Genomic DNA, 21,291 nt, shown 5'->3' with positions numbered 1-21,291 from the left:
CCACCAACTGCAAGATGGTATCCTATCAATATGGGCCAACATTTCTAAAGAATGCTTTCAGCACCTTGTTGAATCAATGCCACGTAGAATTAAGGCAGTTCTGAAGGTGAAAGGGGGTCAAACACAGTATTAGTATGGTGTTCCTAAAAATCCTTTAGGTGAGTGTATATATATATATATATATATATATATATATATATATATATATATATATATATATATATATATATATATATATATAGTGAGGAAAATAAGTATTTAAACACCCTGCTATTTTGCAAGTTCTCCCACTTAGAAATCATGGAGGGGTCTGAAATTGTCCACTGCGAGAAACATAATTTAAAAAAAAAGAAATTCTAGAAATCACAATGTATGATTTTTTAAATTATTTATTTGTATTGTACAACAGCACTGCTGGAATGGCTAGCATTCCAGTAGACTTAGAAATTAGGCGCCAGTGGTTGCATGCACTTGACCTTGAAGTGCGTGATTTCCCGCCTAACGTTAGAGCTGGAGTGTGCAACCTGCATTTTACCCTGGATTGTTTCTATAACACAATAGAGGTGGAAATGGGCTTCTCCAAACATCTCGCTCTGAAAAGTGATGCAGTGCCAAACGCTGCTACCCCTGCACGAACTCCATCACTGCAGCGTTGTATTGTGGTGAGTACATTAAGCATATATTTTTAATCACAATTTGTTCCTTCCTAATAAGCTAAAGTTTGTCATATTGCTCAGTAGGCAAAGTATGCTGACTGTTAGCTTCAGCTAATCCTGACACCTGGCTAACGCATTGGGCTAAATGTGTCTGCTGAGGTATAAATACATACTTCAGATAAATAGTGAGTTATGGGGTTTAGCTTGGCAGAGGTCAGTGGGGGTTCGGGGGTCATTTGCCCCCTTAAGCAGGTCGGCAGACAAATAGTGGATTCGTGGGACAAGGTAATCAAGAACATGTCCACATTTTTAATGACTTAATGTAAGACTGTAAATGTAAATGATAACATAAAGTTGTTGTGTGTTTTTTTGCCTAAGATAACAAGACAAATTGGGTGTCAGACTGAATCGGTCACCTCCAGAACTGTGGGTGTGCAGGCTAACGTAAAGCTCATCAGGAGAAGCAAAGGTGATTTTGAATAATATGACGTTTTTTGGTCTCATCTTATAGTCAAGAAGATATAATTTTGGTTTGTGTTAAATCTATTATTAATTTGTGCAGCCACCCAGGCCAGAATGCCTAACAGAAATGTGTCTTGTGACACCTTGAGTGTCCCGGGGCAAACTCTACACCAATAAAGAGGAAAAAGATGTGAGGTGTCCACTGATGACTCCAGCTACCATCAAGATGGAAGTGAGAGCACCATGATCTTTACAACATAATGCATTTAGTCATGTTAGGTTTTTATATTTTATATATATTTGGCTATAATTGAGCTATTACTTGTTTATAACTACTTTTGATTTGTTTGTCATCAAGTTATTTCTGACACATACACATTATTACATAACCAATTTTTGAATTTGTATGCCTTTTTTTTAAATGTGTTTTTACTTTTACTTAGTGTCTCCAAAGAAGTATTGCCACACGAAGTGACTAAGTACATTGTCTAAGAAGATAAACTTCTGGAGATTTTGAAAAGATGCCCTGTCTGCACCCGGAGTTGTGTTGTTTCACGAACAACCATTGGGACACTTCTTCGTGTCAAACAGCCCTGCTCACTGTCAGCACTCCAGTGATTGGTCGAGCCAACCAATGGTAAACAATATACCAGCTGGAAACCTACAGCTCTGTACAGCTGTTCTGTTCACTGGTTCATCATTTTGACAGATTTCGAAGGTGAGGCATAAAAATATATGGCGCTGTTATGTTTGCACAAAAAATATAACACAGCAAAATATAGACGGTAACATACAAAAATATTGAACTGTTGTTCTGGCTAAGAAATTCTCCATACCGCTTATAGGTCACAGGAGGACCCTGGACCGGGGCCCAGTCAATAAAAAATTGACAAGCTGCCGTAATAAAATGTAACAATTTGCCCCAAACTGTCTAACACCTATGTATTATTTAACTCAATTATTTATATTTATAGTGAGATAACCTACCTGTGTAACAGCAAGCCTCTTCTCCCCTATAAGGTAAAAGAATTTATCACTGTCCTGCAATCACTCAGATTTAAACAACGTGTCTCATATGTCATTTCAAACGTTTACAAACAATAACAACAGTTTATGTCTAAGCAGACAAACTGGTGTCCTGAACAAACACAGTGAGACTATTTCATTAGAGTATCTGATGTGTATGTTACATGCTGGGGGGAACTCAAAGTGAACTGTCAGAGTGATAAATAAGGAGTTGCTGACAAAGAACAGATGGTTTTTTCAATATCCAGAGGGACCTGAAGAAAAACAAACAAATGTCATGGTTCTGTTATGTTTATCACATACAACAGTGTTTAAAAGACCATTTTGTTCTCTGTGATTTTCATTTAAAAACACTGACATTATAAATGAAATGTATGCTTTAACAAAGAGGGGGGGGGTATAAAATATGCTGCTGGATTAATATTAATATCACTTTTTTTTCTATTGAAACAATAGCAGTTTTACATTTTTTTAATTTGCAAGATACATTTGTACTCCTCTTAAGATGATGACCAACTGCACCATACAACAGTTTAACTCCAGACGTGCTTACATATATGTTTAATGCTTTTACATGTTTTTCTTTGAGTGATTGTATTTGTAGAACACTCCTTTAGTAGAAGTATAGTTTCATCATTCCCTGCCAATGAACTCTGCAGCTCCATCAATCTGTTTTCAAACTATAAACAATATCACCCCCACTCCCCCACCCCAATCTCCCACCCCCACACACACACACAAAAGATTGGTTGGGAGACTATTTGTATTCAGTGCTTAGAAAAAAAACAATGCAAATTGCTAGGGTGAGAATACTTCGGCACTTTAGGTTTATATTATTTTATCCAGCGCAAAATGCAAAATACTAGTAGCTTATAAAAATTACTGCAATAATACCGCATTAAGACCTGATTCCACAGAGTACAGAATCAACTCATCCAAGCTCTGCTGCATTTCCCGTCGTTTCACAGGAGGGATTATAAGTGGTTGTGTATTTATTGCAAGAATTCCAAGAAATCCCAGAAAGAGTAATGTCTTCTGGCTTGCTCTTAAAATTCCATATAGCTTCCAAAGGTTGCACAAGCTCTACAGCTGCTATAACTTCTCAGCACTCCCAGTGGGAATACAGATAAGTATTTCCACGATTTTACTATGGGCAGCACAGTTAGACCGTTCAGTCAAAATCAAATACAAAGGCTGCCTGCAAAAAAAATAAATGAGAAACAATGATGTAAATTCAAAATTAACTTTAAATGGTTCTAGATAATAATAATAATAAAAACATTTCAGTTGCTAAAACCTTATTTTAATTTCGATAATGATATGCAAAACCAACACAAGCAAACAAACTGTCACAATTATGTTCTGTTCTGTCGTCACCTGTGCTGATAAAACTAATACACATTTTATAAAACAGTTAGATTCAGTCTAACGATATTAATTGGATTGTGTTGGTAATAGAGACGTTTTTCCAAGAGCTAAAATAAGTGTTGTGCCTCTAATAAGTGATTTGATCTTTTTGCTTTAAATGATATGTGGAAAATACTGGAGGTTTGCCACAGTTTTGCCACCACCTGTACGCAACCGAGTGCTTCAAGCGCCCTCCATGCTCGCAAAACACTCTTGTTTTTTCTTGTTTTTTAAAAACTTTTAAACAGGACATGACGGAATTTTACCATACATTTTTACATCATTACAGATCATCTCTAGATCAGTCAGGTTTCTGGCCTGTCGCTAAAAACACAGAGTTTGAGTTCCCTCCAAAGATTTTATATTGGTTTTAGGTCTGGAGACTGGCTAAGCCATGCCAGAACCTTGATATGCTTCTTACAGAGCCACTCCTTGGTTATCCTGGCTGTGTGCTTCGGGTCATTGTCATGTTGGAAGACCCAGCCTCGCCCCATATTCAATGCTCTAACTGAGGGAAGGAGGTTGTTCCCCAAAATCTCGCAATACATGGCCATCCTCTCCTTAATACAGTGCAGTCACATGTCCCATGTGCAGAAAAACACCCCCAAAGCATGATGCTACCACCCCCATGCTTCACAGAAGGGTTGGTGTTCTTGGGATGGTACTCATCATTCTTCTTCCTCCAAACACGTTTAGTGGAATTATGACCAAAAAGTTTTATATTGGTCTCATCTGACCACATGACTTTCTCCCATAACTCCTCTGGATCATCCAAATGGTCATTGGCAAACTTAAGATGGGACTGGACATGTGTTGGTTTAAGCAGAGGAACCTTCCGTGCCATGCATGATTTCAAACCATGACGTCTTAGTGTATTACCAACAGTAAACAGTGGTCCCAGCTTTTTTCAGGTCATTGACCAGCTCCTCCCATGTAGTTCTGGGCTGATTTCTCACCTTTCTTAGGATCATTGAGACCCCACTAGGTGAGATCTTGCATGGAGCCCCAGTCCGAGGGAGATTGACAGTCATGTTTAGCTTCTTCCATTTTCTAATGATTGCTCCAACAGTGGACCTTTTTTCACCAAGCTGCTTGGCAATTTCCCCGTAACACTTTCCAGCCTTGTGGAGGTGTACAATTTTGTCTCTAGTGTCTTTGGACAGCTCTTTGGTCTTGGCCCTGTTAGTAGTTGGATTCTTACTGATTGATTTAGGATGATAAATGGAGTGGAGGTGGACATTTTAAAGACAGACTAACAGTTCTTTAATGGGTCAGAATTCTAGCTGATAGACAGGTGTTCAAATTGTGTACTTATTTGCAGCCGTATCACACAAATAATGAGTTTTAAAAATAATATATTGTGATTTCTGGATTTTTATTTCAGATTATGTCTCTCACAGTGGACATGCACCTATGATGACAATTTCAGACCCCTTTATGATTTCCAAGTGGGAGGACTTGCAAAATAGCAGGGTGTTCAAATACTTATTTTCCTCACTGTATCTCCTTATCCATGTTACATAAACTTAATCTACTCTCTTTTCCATGCTTTTATGCATAACATTCAGGAGAACATGTGGTGGACAGCATAGAGTATTTATTTTCAGAGCTGAATGCCCACAGGAACTGACCAATGTTTTTTTTGGTTTCGCGGGGAAAGACTTCATAGATCGGACATGACCCGATGGCGTGTGATTGTGCTGCCCTTTGTTGAACTGTGCACTTCCTGTATGTCTTCCTGTGTGTATGTGTGTGTTAGCTCCATAAGGCTCATTTGAACAAAACAACTGCGGTAGATCTAAAATGCATGTTTAGCAGCAGAAATCGAAATGCATGAAGTCAACACAAATGAGCCAATTTATTATGGTAGTACAATGTCCATCAGAGCCATACTGTATGTTGTACATTGACTAGGCTAATAGGTCTTTGTATAGATGGCATCTGTAAACATTGTGGAGCTCTTAACACCCTGCAGGTAGTGTTCTTGTTTACAGTCTGCTCTGAACATGTTCCATCTTTGTTTTTCCACATGGTTGAGTAATTGTAGCAACTGCTCTCAGAAGTTCTATGGAAAATATCTCACAAAGTCATGAGTCTTCGCACGAACAGGCATCCTTGCTGGGAAATAGCCACCATGTCAAGTCAAGGTAAACAATGTCACGTGAAAGACAAACTCTAATAATATCCTGCTGGTTGTTCTTCATTTGATGGCCACACAAGTGAACCAGAACTTAGCTACAGTAGGCTACACTATTTTTTGGCAATTTCCCCCTACATTTCAATACAATACAATACGCATTACATATTGCATATACACTACTGTTCAAAAGTTTTTCAGCTGTTTGTTTTTGGGGGGGAAATAAAGCTTTTATTCAGCAAGGGTGCATTAAATTGTTTAAAAGAGGCATTAAAGATGCTACAAAAGATGTTACAAAAGATTTCTGTTTCAAATACATGATATACTTTAGAATTTTCTTTCATCAAAAACTCCTGAGAAAATGTATTACGGTTTCTATTTTAAGAAACAACTGTTTATTACATTGGTAGTAATAATAAATATTTATTGAGCATGCAGCAAAACAGCATATTAGAGTGATTTCAGAAGGATCATGTGATTCTGAAGACTAGATTTCAGCATCTAGTTAACACAGGAATAATAATAAAAATGGACTGTATGTTTTTATCAAATGCTGTTTTGGTGAGCATAAGATATTTAAAAACATAAAAAATTCTTACAGACCCCAACCTTTATATATATAACCTGTATACGCACTATATAAATGCAACAAATTATTATTATTATTATTATTATTATTATTATTATTATTACATATTATTTTGTAGTAACAAAACAACCACAGAGGACGAATGATCAGGAGCTTTATACGTGTCCATGGACATGAATGTCATCACCTCATTCAACAAGTGAGTGTCTCTCTCCTAATTGAGAGCTAAATTTAGCGCCAAAAAACTGCCACTTTACACACATGCACAACACAGGCCCCCTTTAATGACCTGCATTTAATGTTAACTCAAGATAGTCCAAAGCTCAGATGATGCCCAGTGACCAGGCAACTGAGAGGATGGATAAAAGGAGCAGACTGGATTCATGCAGCTCGTTGCTGGGATGACATTCTGGATTCAAGTCACTAAAAACAAGATGATAAGATTTTACAGATAGCGACTTGCCTGCTAAGACTGACAACGTTCTCCAAAGACTGAGAATGAACATCAACAATACTGTTGTTTTATAGCAGACAGACAGTAGTAATGGAAGTCTTGTATGGTTATGGGATAAGCAGCACGTTATACCTACAAACGCATTATGGACATGCCCAAAGCTGGTTTACGTTTGTGTCTACTGTGGCAGACCTGCGTACAACCTTTTTATTTTTTTTCCCCATCTGGTTCCACCTACAGTCAGCAGTAGGAGTGAAGCTGGTCTGGGTTGCTGTTGTGGGAGACTGGCTCAACTTAGTCCTCAAGTGGTAAGTGTTAAATGTTGTGTAGATATCTAGGAATACCCTTTTAGAATATGTTAAAATAAAAAATAGCCTGATTGAAATGATCACAAATAAAGCCACATTGCATATCTCTTTGTAATGTAATGAATTTATCTTCATCAATTTTCTTCTAATCTGATCTTTAAAAAAAAAAAAAAAAAATCATTATTAGGATTATGTTTGGGGAGCGTCCTTATTGGTGGGTTAAAGAAACCGTTTTTTATGGCAACTTGACTCTACCACAAATCAAACAGTTCCCCATGACCTGCGAGACTGGCCCTGGTGAGTGTCTCCTGATGGTTCTCATTTTATAGACCAACCAACATACTAAATCAAAAGCAGATTTCACAGTGGTTTCTGTCCGCTCTTCTAGGAAGTCCCTCGGGCCATGCAATGGGAGCTGCAGGGGTTTACTACGCCATGATCACATCACTGCTGCCGATTTTGCAGGGATGTGACCCCCTAAAAAGATGGTGAGGAATTCTGTTCTGTTTATCTTCCTTCCTCCTTTTGCTAAAGTACTCAGTAAGGCTAATTTATACCAGATTAACAATCTGTTTTTCAATCAATTGCTACAAAGAGGAAGGAAAGTAAATCTGAGGACTTTGTCTGGGGGCTAGCACAACATGTCACAATCTACAGTATCTTCCCGGGCTTACAGTCAGACGGAAAAATAACTTTAGCTTGAAAACTCGTTAATCTTAGCAGCTCTGTTTTTTATATATTGCTAATGTGCAGTTTATTTTGGTTAGACAATGGACCCATTACTCACTCCAATTTTTTTTAAAGAATAATCACGTTCTTCATGTCAGTGTTTTGATGTATAATATTAATAATACACTTTCTTTGTCCTTTGCATTTGTGCCATAGGTGCTTGCAGGGTCTTCTTTGGGCTCTTTTCTGGGCTGTGCAGGTGTGTGTCAGTCTTTCTCGAGTCTTCATTGCAGCTCATTTCCCACATCAGGTCTTTGCTGGAGTTGTTTCAGGTCGGTTGCAAAATATGTTGCATATTTTTTTTATATTAGCCTGCCTAATGGAAGATCTCTTGCTTCTCTTGGTTTCAGCATACAGTCTGTTAAGTGGTTGTTCACTTTCACTATACAGGAATTGCAGTGGCCAAGGCTTTTAATAGAGTGTCCTGGATCTATTCAGCAAGCTTGAAGGGTTATGTGCACACCATCCTCTGTCTCATTTTTGTTGCGCTGGGGACTTATGCTCTGTTGTATGCTGCTTCAATAGACCCCTACTGGAGCCTAATGAAGGCACAGAAGTGGTGCATTCAGTCTGAATGGGTCCATCTGGACACCACACCCTTTGCTGGCCTCCTCCGCAACACCGGGGCCCTGTTCGGGCTAGGGCTGAGCCTCCATTTGCCTATTCATGGTGATCTGGAAAAAAACAAGAGATGTGGAAACAGCGCCTTTTACAGACTGACCTGTACAGCAGCAACACTGCCACTCCTGAGCCTCTTAGACTCATTCAGACCACCGACTAGCACTCATGCTCTCTTTTATGTACTTTCTTTCTGTAAGAGCGCTACTGTGCCTCTAACCACAATAAGTTTTGTACCTTACTGTATTAGGACATTAACAAAAGCATACCACAGAATGAAAGCATATTAAACTTTATTTTTTTATAATTAAGTCTGTATATACTATTTTCCTCACATTGCCTGTTTTGTATTGTTCTAGAAAACAAAATAGTACTTGGCATTCTTTGGTTATCAGGAATATCCTATAATACTTAATATACTTAAATATTATATAGGTCTAACATACATGTCACGAAGGATAGAGATAAAGGGCTATATGTGAGTCAAAATGTATGTACAATTGTATGTACAATTATTCACAGTATATTACATTTAACAATTTAATATGTTTGTTACTTTTTATATTTTTACTTACAATCATAATTTTGTGTTGTATAATTGTTTTAATTTTTACATTTAGATTATAATAGGCAAGTGTATAAAAATGTATTTAAACTGACCCAGAACCCTTTAGAAAATCAAACTCAACGATTAAAAACCAGCATAGACTGAATGAAAAACTGAATGTAAGTTAAATTACGACTCATTATCGCCATCTAGCGATAGAAGTATTAACAGAGGAACTGCACAACGGTAAAATACCACTTTAGTTTTACTTGATAAACATTTGTAATCAGTTAAAAATTGAATAACTATAAATAAATCGTCCGTGTCTATTAAAAATAATAGCTACTTCCTCGTATTTATCAGTTTCCGTGAGACCTTTACATTAGATTTGTTTTACCGGAAGTGGGGAGTGTAAACAACAGACCCGCGCAGTCATGACCTGTGACTGTCAGAGATGAAACACTGTTTCCTTATAACGTTACCTAATTAATGTTTCCCTTACTTTCACTGGAATGCGTGACCTTTGCGGCCATCGACAAGTTTGCCTGTATAACTGCACGAAGAAATCAAGCACCACATTAAACCGTGTGAATCGGCTGGGGTGAGGGAGAGTCGTGGAGAAGCGCTATGCCGCGGCGGAAGGTATGACTGCGTCCTACAGGCCAGCTGCTGCGTACATGCTTACATAGCGCTCGCATCACTCACCTGTGTGTGTTCGTGTGTAATCGGCTCCTTTCAGACATACAAGAGACCCAGCAGTTTGCATGGGCGCCTTAGGAAATGGCTGTCATCTTTCTAGTTCATTTGTTTGTGTGTGGATTGTGTAAATGGTAGCCAAAACTATAGTTTAGTCTCAAAATATACCAGTTAATTGAAACTTATATAAGTAATGCGATGTTTCCCGCCTTTAATAAGCACAAAACTTTATAAAAATACAAAATAAAAGTTTATATATTTTAAGCTTGATAGCAATATATAAAATACAGTCAGACATAATTGATGCCATCAGTTCGGAGTTTTATTGTGATACAATGAAAATGGCTACAGTGTATGGTTAATGTAATTACCTATTCATTTACCTTTTATTAATGCTAATAATGCAATATTTTTTGATTTATATATCAGGATATATAAGCATATATAATATTTGACAATATATATCAGGATATATGTGAGCTCTAACCTGTGGTTTTGGGATTCATGATGCATTGCATTAAAGGGGAAACTACTAGTTACACTGGTGTTAAATGCTACCGATCCCGATATGATTTCTGACTTATGTAGCCTGAATAATAATCACACACTGTGTTCTTTGTGGGACAGAGCCCCTCGTCTGAGCCTGTTTTCTCCCAAGGTTTTTTTCTCTCCTCCATTTTGTCATCTGATGGAGTTTTCGATCCTTGCCACTGTTGCCTCTCTGTCTTGCTTAGTCGGGGACACTTAATATTCAACAATTTGACTGCAATGATGCTGTTGCATGAAAACTGAACTGAGTTGGACGATGACATCAGTGTTTTCTGTAATGAACTTACTTCAGCTGAACAACAGCTGAAATGCATTGTTTTCCTGTATAAAAGCACAAAATGCATTGTTTTCCTGTAATAAAGCACAAAATAAAGGTGACTTAACTTGAAATTAAGTTTTACTTTTCAGGAAGTGTTTGCCATCCTTTTAAAGGTCATTTATTTCGTTTGAATCAGTGTCTGTATAACAATAAAAATATCAAAAATTGTATTCAGTGACCAAAGGGTTTTTGATGTCTCCTAGAGGAATGCAGGCAGCAGCTCTGAAGGTACAGAGGATTCAGATTTCTCCGCTGAGCACACAGACAGCTCAGAGAGTGAAACCCACATGGTTAGAAACACCCGCCTCACTCGATCCTCTCTGAGACTCAGTCGCAACTCGCAAGGTAGGACACGAGACATCGTGCTGATGGGAGGCATTGCTATATGACTTAATAAGAGCTCTTCTTTTAAAGTATGATTTGCTTTGTCATTGGACTGTAGGAATTGTGAAATTATCATGTAATTTTACGTGCCCCAAAATTAAAATTTTAATCTTGCACCAATAGGTGATGGGTTGATAGATAGAACACTTAATGGGTTGAGAACAAAAAAGAAAAGAATGAACGAACAAACCTGAGAGCTTTGTTTCTAGATTCCAGTCCTGCGGGGAATCCATCTGCCCCGGTTTCAGAGGACACGTTGAACTATTCCACCCGTCGTGTGACTCGTAGTCAACAGCAGGGGGTGACAGTCTCGCCCAAGAAATACCCCTTGCGGCAAAGTCGCTCTTCTGGCTCAGACACGGAGCAGCATGGGGAAATCTCAGAGAGGGGTAGGAGGAGAAAACCGCATGGTTCTTCACTCATGCCTTCCCTCATTTGAGTATCTCCATGCTTAGCTCACATGCTCACATGTGCTTCTCTTCATTTGTTCATTTTTCTTTTTATTACGACATGTCACAGGGTTCAAACATGTTAACTTCACACAACATTAGGTTTCTCATGAGTTTTCAAAAGTTGGGGGTCATTTAGGTTACATTTTTCAAAGAAAGGAATACTTTTATTTGGAAAGGATGCATTACAAATTTGATCTTGAAGATTTATATTTCAAATAAATGCTGTCCTATTGAAGCTTCTGTTCATCAAATAATCCTGTAAAATGTATCACGTTTTCACAAAAATATTAAGTAGTGCAAATATTTTGATATCATTTGATAATTGATCATATCAACGATGATAATAAAAATAAATGTTTCTTGTGCGGTATATCATATTAGACAGATTTTTGAAGGATCATGTGACACTGAAGACTGGAGCAATGATGCTGAAAATTCAGCTTTTATATCACTGTAATAAATTACATCATAAAATGTTTTTTAAATAGAAAACCATTATTCTAAATTGTAATAATATTTCACAAGATTCCTGTACTTTTTACTGTATTTTTAATCAAATAATTAAAGCCTTGGTAAGCCATGAGAGGCTTCTTTCAAAACATAAAAGCGACCCCAGACTTTTGAATGGTAGTTTATTTTCATAATTCTTTAAGCAGTGCACATTTAATTATTTAAAGTTACGCATTGAACATTCTTTATATCTTATTTCATTTTATTCTGTGGCTTTTGCCTACTTTTTCTGTTGTCATTTGCTATAATTTGAATTCATATGCACCACTCTCCATTTGTTTAATTTTGTTAGCCAATAAATAAACCAATAAATAAACTAAAAACTTAAATATTTTGACTCAAACATCAGTAAAACTACCCTATGTTGCATTCCAAATGCGTCCTGCTTTTTGAAATCAGTTAAATTTGTTGAATTTTTTTTTTTTAAATATCTCTGGAGAAAGTTAAAAAAAAAAGTAAACTTGTTTTTTTTTTTGTTGCTCATATTGTAATAAAAAATTATGCTAGGACAACAACAATCAACCTTTTATAATTACTAAACCCAGTTATTTTAACAAGACTGCTCGTTATATATTGAAACATTTTTTAGATTGTAGATTACTGATAAATATTTGATATAGTAATCCCAACTTTCAAGAGATGTGGTTAGCTCTACCTTCACTTTACCCCCCTCTTGTGATGGTATTGTTTCATTCTCCCTTTCCCCTGTAGTTGGTTACACATTTATTGCAGTTTTCCTTTATATATATTTTTTCATGTAATGATTAGAATATACCTCATCACATTCCTAGACTTTATACGGTCTGGTTTTCTGTTGTGTTGGTCATCCAGACATTAAGCAAAGTGCAGACCATGACGAGTCCCCACCCAGGACGCCCACAGGCAACGCTCCTTCCTCTGAGTCTGACATTGACATGTCCAGCCCAAATGTGTCTCATGATGAGAGCCTGGCAAAGGAACTGTCACTGAAAGAATCCGGCCTTGCACACCGACCCAAAAGACGGCGCTTTCATGAGAGCTACAACTTTAACATGAAGTGCCCCACACCTGGTTGTAATTCACTTGGTAATTGGATTCCAGGTCCTCTATTTTAATTTTTAAAAATAATTACAATACCATTAAAAAGTTTGGGGTCAAAGTTATTTCTTTTTAAAGTTTTTTTTATATATCTGACTGTAATGCTCTCCAAGGCTGCATTCATTTGATCCAAAATACATTAATAACAGAAGTATTGTGAAATAATTTACAATTTCAAATAATTATTTTAATATTTTAAAATGTAATTTATTACTGTGATGGTAAAGCTGAATTTTCAGCATCATTACTCCAGTCTTCAGTGTCACATGATCCTTTAGAAATCACTATAATATGATGAATAGACAATTGAAAAGAATAGTGTTTCTTTTGAATAGAAACTTTTTTTAACATTATAAATGTGTGTACTGTCCATTTTGATCAATCTGTCCTTGCTGAATAAAAATAATCTTACTGACTCCAAACTTTTGAACGGTAATGTATTTGTGATATTCATTTGTGTATTAAAAGTGGGTTTATTTTATTTTATTTGAGTATGGACTTTTTTAATGCAGTATTTAAACACTCAAATATTTAAATTCAACCTTTATTCATCTTTCAGGACATTTGACAGGGAAACATGAGAGGCACTTTTCAATATCTGGATGTCCACTTTACCATAACCTTTCAGCAGATGAGTGTAAGGTAAGGGTTATTACCATGTTTCGGACTAAACCTTTAGCCAGATTATATTTTGCTGAAGGTTTTTGCAGCAAGGTTTGCCTAAAAAACATTTTACACAGGTGAAGGCAAGCTCTAGAGACAAACATGTGGAGGAGAGGATGCTGTCACAGCGGCAGGATGAAAACCGTCATTCCACTCGGCAACAGGTAAAGTAGCACACCAAGTATTCAGTATCCTCACTCGTGAACTGGTATGTGCCCTAGTAAATATCCCAATTGAATACAGTCTTTAAGAGCTACTTTCAGGTTTTATGTGCAGTTAATTTTAAATGTTAATTAAATCATTTCTGGCACTCACATTCTCTGAGTTACTGCCAATTCAGGCCCAGTCAGAGAGACATCTGCGCTATAAGGAAAAGGTGACAGAAATGAGGAGGAAGAGAAACTCTGTTTCACAAAAAGACAAGTACATGGTGGGTGTTAACTTGCTCGATATATGAAGAAAGAATGATGACATTCCTTAGCAGGTGCATGTATCAATCTCTGAGCTTTTGACTTTCCAGGAGCACAGACCGTCCAATGGCAGCAGTCGTGAGCCTCTGCTGGAGAACATCACAAGTGACTATGACCTGGAACTGTTTAGAAAAGCCCAGGCATGTGCTTCGGATGATCTTGTAAGAGAGAAGACCCATTACATTTTCGCCCTCTTGTTTTCTCCTCTCCCCTCTCATTTTCATGAATCTGTAAAGATCGCAGGTGGGATGAGCCTTCGCACCACTGAATGGGATATGCAATGGGCTCATGCGGGACTCTCTTCCACTGTAGCCTCCACACCGCTGCCATTCTCTCATCTTATTAGTTGTTATTCTGTTTTATTATTTATTTATAATAATTATTCATTATTATTTAGTTTATTAATTAGGTCTCTGAAAAAATATTCGGTGTCACATGATCCTTCAGAAATCATCCTAATGTTATTTGTGGCTCAAGAAACATTTATTATTATTATTACTTTTTTTGTTATTAATGTTGAAAACAGTTGTGCTGCTTAATATTTTTCTGAAAAATGTGATAAAAAAATTTCAGGATTCTTTGATACAAAAGTTCAAAAGAACAGCATTTAGTTGAAATCAAAATCTTCTGTAGCAATATAAATGTCTCTGTCAATGCTGTTTGATTGAATGCATCCTTGCTAAATAAATGTATTAATTTCTTTCTTTAAAAAAATAGGATCCCAAGCTTTTGAACAGTAGTGCGTATCTTGATATCCTTAACCTTCTTATTCACATGTGAATTTTCTGTGGTAGGCCTCAGGGTTTTTCCTTCTAACTCAGTGTGGTCATCCGCTCTATTCCTAGTCTAGACCTGTGCCTCTCTCACCCTTCATTGGTCCTTGCAGGAAAAACTCCGGCTTGAGGGGCAGGTCACAGAGGGCGGCAACATGATAAAGGCCATTGTTTTCGGCCGCTACGAGTTGGACACCTGGTACCACTCGCCGTACCCTGAAGAGTACGCGCGCCTCGGGCGTCTCTACATGTGCGAGTTCTGCCTAAAATACATGAAGAGTCAGACTATTCTGCGACGTCACATGGTATCTTTTTTCACATGTTCAGTTAATAACAGTTTAGATTTGAACTCATAAAATTAAAGGGAGACAACTCTTCAATTATCTCTCTTATTTCATTTGCAATCAGGCCAAATGTGTGTGGAAACATCCGCCAGGCGATGAGATTTACAGGAAAGGGGCTATATCTGTTTTTGAAGTGGATGGCAAAAAGAACAAGGTAGACCTTTCACCAGGACTCTTGATTTTATTTGACTACTTTAAATCAGTCAGGCCACATATTACTTTGTGATTCTCCCAAACTGACACTGGCAATTTCTATTGGCAGATTTATTGCCAAAACCTGTGTCTGCTTGCCAAACTCTTCCTGGACCACAAAACACTATACTACGATGTGGAGCCGTTCCTCTTCTATGTGATGACTGAAGCTGACAATACTGGCTGCCATCTTGTAGGATACTTTTCCAAGGTACTCTGTTAGGGAATCCTGTGCACTGCAAACTTCAGTTACCTTGCAAGCAATGGTTTTGTGGTAATCAAAATACGTATTTGGGTTTAGGAAAAGAATTCATTCCTGAACTACAATGTCTCCTGCATCCTGACCATGCCACAGTATATGAGGCAGGGTTATGGCAAGATGCTGATTGATTTCAGTGAGTGCAGTAGATCCAGACTTTTTATATGTACGTTTTGTCATTCCTGTCTTGCAAATAGGTGATTTTAAAGTTACATAGTATGCGTAATTTATGATGTGTTAAAATAGTTCCTTTACTGTGTGATTAAGTGCACTTTTAGGTGCTGTAATTGGAAGAGATAAACATGTTAGTGTGTGAATGGCTGCTGTCTGCCCAGGTTACCTGCTGTCCAAAGTAGAGGAGAAGGTTGGCTCTCCTGAGCGGCCTCTTTCTGATCTCGGCCTCATCAGTTACAGGAGCTACTGGAAAGAAGTGCTCCTACGCTACCTGCACAACTTCCAGGGCAAAGAAATCTCTATTAAAGGTACTTAGTGTTGCATGCACTTCTAGCTACTACTAGCAAGGCTGCATTCAATTGATCAAAAGTGACAGCAAAGATATTAATAATGTTACAAAAGATAACAATTTTTTTAAAATAAATGCTGTTTTTTTCCACACAAAAATCAAGCTGATTATAATAATTCTTATTGAGCAGCAAATCATCATTATTATGATTTCTGAAGGATCTTGTGTCACTGAAGACTTGATGAAGAAATTGTTAAAAAATCAGCTTTGACATAAGAGGAATGAATTGCATTTACTGTATTTTTGATCAAATAAATGAAGCCTTGGTGAGCATATGACACTTTTAGTGACCCTCTTGAACAGCAATGTATTTTCTTTCTTGGTTATCATAAACATTTAATACTGAATAGGGATTTTTCCTTAAATTGTTTTCTTTCCTTCACATAAATTAACAGAAATCAGCCAAGAAACAGCTGTCAATCCTGTAGACATTGTCAGCACTTTACAGTCACTCCAGATGCTAAAGTACTGGAAAGGGAAGCACCTGATCCTAAAAAGACAGGTAATTGTAATGTAATGTTATGTAATGTAGAGATTAATTAGTAAAAGACTGTTTATGTGATTTGTAGGTTTCTTATTTTAATCTTTTTTTGTGGCTTTAATTGCATTTAAATTATTGAATGATCTTCAGGATCTAATTGATGATTGGACAACCAAAGAGGCAAAACGTGGAAGCAGCAAGACTATTGACCCTACGGCCTTGAAGTGGAGCCCACCCAAAGGAACATAAGACAATAATCTGCATGCTTTTCATTGTTTGCTGTAGTTTCCTTGGTCACTATTAGAAAAGCTTAACAAATGGAAAAGCATTTTCTTGTTACAGTAAGTTACAAGTAGGGCTGCAATCCTTACTGTATCGTGTTTGTCACATGATGCAGCCAGAACATTTCGAGTTACCTTAACTGTCTTATTCTAATTTTTTTAAACATGGTTAACGCATTTCAACATGCATTGTAAAACTGCGGCTTGTGAGATCCTATCACCTAACTTATTTTAAAGGTCCCGTTCTTCGCGATTCCATCTTTCAAACTTTAGTTAGTGTGAAAGGTTGCTGTTAGAGCATAAATAATACCTGTAAAATTATAAAGCTCAAAGTTCAATGCCAAGCGAGATATTTTATTTAACAGAAGTTCCCTTTCAAAGCCTACAGCGAACGGCCGGTTTGGACTACAGCAGGAAGTGCAGGGATGGAATGACGTCACTAGAACCGTTTGTTGACTAACCCTCATCCCACAAGAACACGCAAAAAAAGGGGGCGTGGTCTTGTTGCTCTTCCACGTGGAGAAGAGCGCAGATTCAGCACTTGCATCTCCCCGTTATGGTAAGAGGCGGGACCTTTCCGGGCAAAGTGCTCTAAGCTGCTGTCCAATCACAACACGGGAAGCACTGGCCCAATCAGAACTCGTTACGTATTTCTGAAGGAGGGACTTCATAGAACAAGGAAATCATCAGGCCGTTTTTAGGACAGAGGAAACTGCGGTGTACAGATAAGTAAATTGTGTGAAAAATACTGTTTTTTTACACGCGAAACATGAACGCATGTTATATTGCACACTGTAAACACAATCAAATCTTCGAAAACACGCGAAGAATGGGACCTTTAAGTTGAGTACTAGAGTTTGATACTCAAATGGCAATTGTTCTTAGTCACAGGAAAAAGCAATCTATTGCATCTATTCATTTTAGAGAACTATTTGACTGTTATATATTTATGTGGGGGGAAATGTTTCTATCACTAATGATTTTGTGAACTGAAGAGCTTGACTCTTCTAATTGGGTTCTTCTTTTTTATTTTGTATTTCTCTTAACCAAATGTGTATTTACAGCCCTATTTGACATTAGCCAAAGTCACTGCACAAAATAAAAAGAATAGTTTATTAGCTCAAGTGAGACTAACTTGTATTTTGGAACAGACACATTGCAGTAAATATGATATATATATATATATATATATATATATATATATATATATATATATATATATATATATATATATATATATATATATATATATCCTTCATTGTCCAGTATTATTTTTACAAAAAGTCTACAACAAAAACTATTAAGTGGAAGCTTAGATTATAGCATGTCTTGGCTATATATTACAGCAAGTGTGTAATTTGTGAGCAGCCAGAATAGCTTAATTTAGCTCATAGAATTACCGTGATGCACTTGTAAACTGGATTTAACACAGACTATGTGACAGTAGCATGTGTTGCACTTGATTTTCTATGTCTCCTCTAAAATAAAATTAGTCGCTGTTTAAATCGATGAAGTTCTGTGAGTTAATTTGATATAAATATTATGGTAATAAACAATGGAGAAATTTTTCTCTATCATTTACTCACCCGCACTTATCACAAAATAAGTTTTTTTGAAATAAAGTTGGTAACCAGAAATGTTTGTTACCATTGACTGCCATTGTTTGGACTAAAAAAAAAGTGAGTGACAGTGAGTAAATGGTGACAGTTCACCCGTTTTGGTCCCTTTAAAAGGGGAGGGTTACAGTTCACTGGGGTTGTAGCCATAGAAACAGTAAACGCATGCGTAAACGGTTAACGAAATATCGAATATTTGGCAACATATACAGGAAACAGCGCGCGCTCGTAGTAAAGAGGAAGTAATACGTCACCATCCAGCGTTTTCACAACACGGACACCAGAAACGTCAATGTAATCACAGTCAGTCTCGACGCTGTCTTTAATTAAAAAAAAAAAGCTACATAGTATGAAGATATAAATATCATGAAAGACCTCTTGTTTTCGGTTAGTTCACGGTTTAGCTCGCTGACAGGCTGAAGCTCACGGTATAGTCTGTTAAGTTACTGCTTTTGAGAACAGAGGTAGGGGTTATTGTGCTATTTTAATTTATGTAATTATTATATGCAGTACCAAATTTTAATGTAACACGTTGTTGTATTATTATTGTTGTTGTTATATTGATAATTATGGTTGAGGCAGATCCTTGAACAAACTAGCAATTCATGAAAGGGATAGTAAACCCAAAATTGAAAATTGTCGTTCCAATTCTGTATGACTTATTTTCTACTGCTGAACATAAAAATATATTTTGAATTTGAAGAATGTTGGTAACCAAACACGAAAATCTGCGAGGCACTTCTCAGAATCTTTTCATGTTCCACAAAAGAAATTCATACATGTTTGGAATGGCACAATTTTTGGGGAGGAGAACTATCCCTTTAGCGCTCTCTCTCTCTCTCTCTCTCTCTCTCTCTCTCTCTCTCTCTCTCTCTCTCTCTCTCTCTCTCTCTCTCTCTCTCTCTCTCTCTCTCTCTCTCTCTCTCTCTCTGAGCAGGTACTAACAAAATGTCACAGATGGATCTCCTCGTCTCAAATGTAGCTGAGCTCCTCACTGCTGCTGTACAGGAGGTGTTGCAGCTCATGGGTCAGGCTGTGTTAGAGTATCAAAAGGAGTCTGCCCGAACACACCTGGAGAATCAAAACCTCCAGCAGAAGCTGAAAGAACTCCAGGAGAGGACGGCTGGGGTTTCAGGTGAGACTTTCAAAGAGCTTATAGTTACTGAAATAACATTTCTCTTTACTGTCATGTAAAAATTCTCAGTCAACTTCTTTTATATTTTAGATGAAGTCCTGAAAGTGTCTTTTCCCAGAGATGAGCCTCATTCAGGGAAGGATCATGTGCAGGAAGATCAGGTTCATTGTGGAGATTCAGTAGTGAGCGAGGAGATTCTGAGTGACAATCCTGTTCATGTAAAGCTAATTGTAGATGACATTACTGTAAACAACCAACATCATTTTCTGCAAGGGACCTGTGACTATTCTTTGACGACTCAAAGACCCCTCTCTGTGGTTACGTGTAGCTCTCTGAGACGAATACTCAACTCTTCCCCTGGCAGCAGAGAGACTCCAGCAACCAGCAACACTGAGACCTCATCAAACTTAAACAAAATCAAGTTGGAATCTAAATCAGAGCTTCTGGAATGTTCTGTTATGGAGGAGACCGATAGTGCGACAACACAAGCTCCTGATGTTCCCATGCAGGATGCTCCTCTAGTAAATGAACACAACCAGCAGTGTTTCTCAACCTTTTACAACAACATTGTCCACTATAACCAACCTTGTAAATCACTAACTTCTACTACTAAGCACATTCTTAGATCACGGGTCGAGAATACAGTCCATACGGGAGATGTTCACAGCGCTCCCAGCATAAGTGAGAGCAGAGAGATTCTGCACAGCTGCCACGTGTGCAGTAAGACATTCGCAACGCCCTCCAGCCTCGGAGCACACTTTGTATGTCATTCCAATGAGAGACCTTTTGTTTGTAAGTACTGTAAGTTCAGGTTCAGTCGTTCAGCCGATCTGAAAAAGCATGAGCGCATACATACAGGAGAAAGGCCATATAACTGCTCTCTGTGTGGACGGAGATTCAACCGAACAGAGAATCTCAGAAGACACTTGAGGAAGGTTCATTATGGAGCAGCACTGTGAGCTTTAAATTCTGGCTATAGTATGATGAAGGCATTTATTTAACTGCACATGCTGATTTTGGATCACAACATTCATTTGTATCTCAAAATTGCAGTAACACAAATAATATTTTCTCCCACATTAACATTGCCAACTGTTTTCATCATACTGAATTAAAAATAATTATTTCAAATAATTATCAGTGGCTAAAATATGATAAGTTGATACATTTATAATGATAAAACAACACTGAAAGACAAAACATGATGTGGTAACTCAAAAATTATCAGTGTGGAACACTGGATTTGTTGGGGTTTTTTTTGTCTCATTCTCTTTTATGCTGTATTTGATCAAAATACAGTAAAAAATTTAAAAAAAATTCCCTTTTCTATTTGAATATACTTTAAAATGTATTCCTGTGATGCAAAAGCTGAATTTCATCATTACTGCATTCTTCATTGTCACATGAGCCTTCAGAAATCATTTTATGATGATGATGATTTGCTGTTCAAGAAACATTTATTATCTTAAATGTTGAATATTTTTGCGGACAGTGATATTTTTTCTCAGTATTCTTTGAGTATTCCAGTATTATAAAAATAAAAAACTACATTAAAAAAATAGAATGTTGCTGTCTGTCTCTGAGCTATTAAATGCGTCTTTGGTGAATGAAAGCATATCTTTCAAATATTTTTC

General features: G+C 37.2%; 3 protein-coding genes across 10 annotated transcripts; all 3 read left to right on the top strand.

The window, feature by feature from the left end:
• The first annotated feature begins 395 nt into the window (after positions 1 to 395).
• g6pc1b (glucose-6-phosphatase catalytic subunit 1b) lies at positions 396 to 8,693 on the top strand. The gene is made up of 9 exons (XM_067416942.1): positions 396 to 1,125; positions 1,219 to 1,350; positions 1,562 to 1,836; positions 1,964 to 5,698; positions 6,396 to 7,039; positions 7,227 to 7,336; positions 7,428 to 7,527; positions 7,925 to 8,040; positions 8,159 to 8,693. Exons 5-9 carry the CDS (start codon positions 6,822 to 6,824, stop codon positions 8,674 to 8,676), a joined length of 1,062 nt encoding a protein of 353 aa, XP_067273043.1. The 5' UTR covers positions 396 to 1,125; positions 1,219 to 1,350; positions 1,562 to 1,836; positions 1,964 to 5,698; positions 6,396 to 6,821; the 3' UTR covers positions 8,677 to 8,693.
• Positions 8,694 to 9,319: 626 nt separating this feature from the next.
• kat7a (K(lysine) acetyltransferase 7a) lies at positions 9,320 to 18,086 on the top strand. Of its 7 annotated transcripts, none has more exons than XM_067416609.1 (15): positions 9,321 to 9,575; positions 10,701 to 10,842; positions 11,091 to 11,270; positions 12,675 to 12,908; positions 13,480 to 13,562; positions 13,661 to 13,747; positions 13,924 to 14,013; positions 14,104 to 14,214; positions 14,940 to 15,131; positions 15,235 to 15,324; positions 15,433 to 15,573; positions 15,664 to 15,757; positions 15,957 to 16,103; positions 16,540 to 16,646; positions 16,776 to 18,086. In XM_067416609.1, exons 1-15 carry the CDS (start codon positions 9,561 to 9,563, stop codon positions 16,872 to 16,874), a joined length of 1,812 nt encoding a protein of 603 aa, XP_067272710.1. In that variant the 5' UTR covers positions 9,321 to 9,560; the 3' UTR covers positions 16,875 to 18,086. The 7 variants fall into 7 exon arrangements, with proteins under 7 accessions (XP_067272728.1, XP_067272710.1, XP_067272719.1 ...); XM_067416618.1 differs by having other exon boundaries at positions 12,675 to 12,923; positions 14,104 to 14,193; XM_067416599.1 differs by having other exon boundaries at positions 12,675 to 12,923.
• A 244-nt stretch (positions 18,087 to 18,330) lies between these two features.
• On the top strand, positions 18,331 to 21,222 carry zgc:113090 (uncharacterized protein LOC553741 homolog). Of its 2 annotated transcripts, none has more exons than XM_067416959.1 (3): positions 18,331 to 18,986; positions 19,457 to 19,657; positions 19,748 to 21,222. In XM_067416959.1, exons 2-3 carry the CDS (start codon positions 19,471 to 19,473, stop codon positions 20,614 to 20,616), a joined length of 1,056 nt encoding a protein of 351 aa, XP_067273060.1. In that variant the 5' UTR covers positions 18,331 to 18,986; positions 19,457 to 19,470; the 3' UTR covers positions 20,617 to 21,222. The 2 variants fall into 2 exon arrangements, with proteins under 2 accessions (XP_067273060.1, XP_067273054.1); XM_067416953.1 differs by having other exon boundaries at positions 19,460 to 19,657; positions 19,748 to 21,221.
• The last annotated feature ends 69 nt before the right edge of the window (positions 21,223 to 21,291 follow it).

Source organism: Pseudorasbora parva, chromosome 2 (genome assembly GCF_024679245.1).
Source record: "Pseudorasbora parva isolate DD20220531a chromosome 2, ASM2467924v1, whole genome shotgun sequence".
Taxonomy (NCBI): domain Eukaryota; kingdom Metazoa; phylum Chordata; class Actinopteri; order Cypriniformes; family Gobionidae; genus Pseudorasbora; species Pseudorasbora parva.
Note: the sequence above shows the minus strand (reverse complement) of the source record. Positions and strands in the feature narration are given on the sequence as shown.

What these genes read in the sequence shown, in the direction of transcription:
- g6pc1b (XM_067416942.1), top strand. Translation starts at nt 6,822, where the DNA reads ATGGAAGTCTTGTATGGTTATGGGATAAGCAGCACGTTATACCTACAA. An exon ending in GACCTGCGAGACTGGCCCTG is followed by an intron (nt 7,337 to 7,427) that starts GTGAGTGTCTCC and finishes CCGCTCTTCTAG; the next exon opens with GAAGTCCCTCGGGCCATGCA. An exon ending in CTTTGCTGGAGTTGTTTCAG is followed by an intron (nt 8,041 to 8,158) that starts GTCGGTTGCAAA and finishes TTCACTATACAG; the next exon opens with GAATTGCAGTGGCCAAGGCT.
- kat7a (XM_067416599.1), top strand. An exon ending in TGGATGGCAAAAAGAACAAG is followed by an intron (nt 15,325 to 15,432) that starts GTAGACCTTTCA and finishes TTCTATTGGCAG; the next exon opens with ATTTATTGCCAAAACCTGTG. An exon ending in TTGTAGGATACTTTTCCAAG is followed by an intron (nt 15,574 to 15,663) that starts GTACTCTGTTAG and finishes ATTTGGGTTTAG; the next exon opens with GAAAAGAATTCATTCCTGAA.
- zgc:113090 (XM_067416959.1), top strand. Translation starts at nt 19,471, where the DNA reads ATGTCACAGATGGATCTCCTCGTCTCAAATGTAGCTGAGCTCCTCACT. An exon ending in GAGGACGGCTGGGGTTTCAG is followed by an intron (nt 19,658 to 19,747) that starts GTGAGACTTTCA and finishes TTTATATTTTAG; the next exon opens with ATGAAGTCCTGAAAGTGTCT.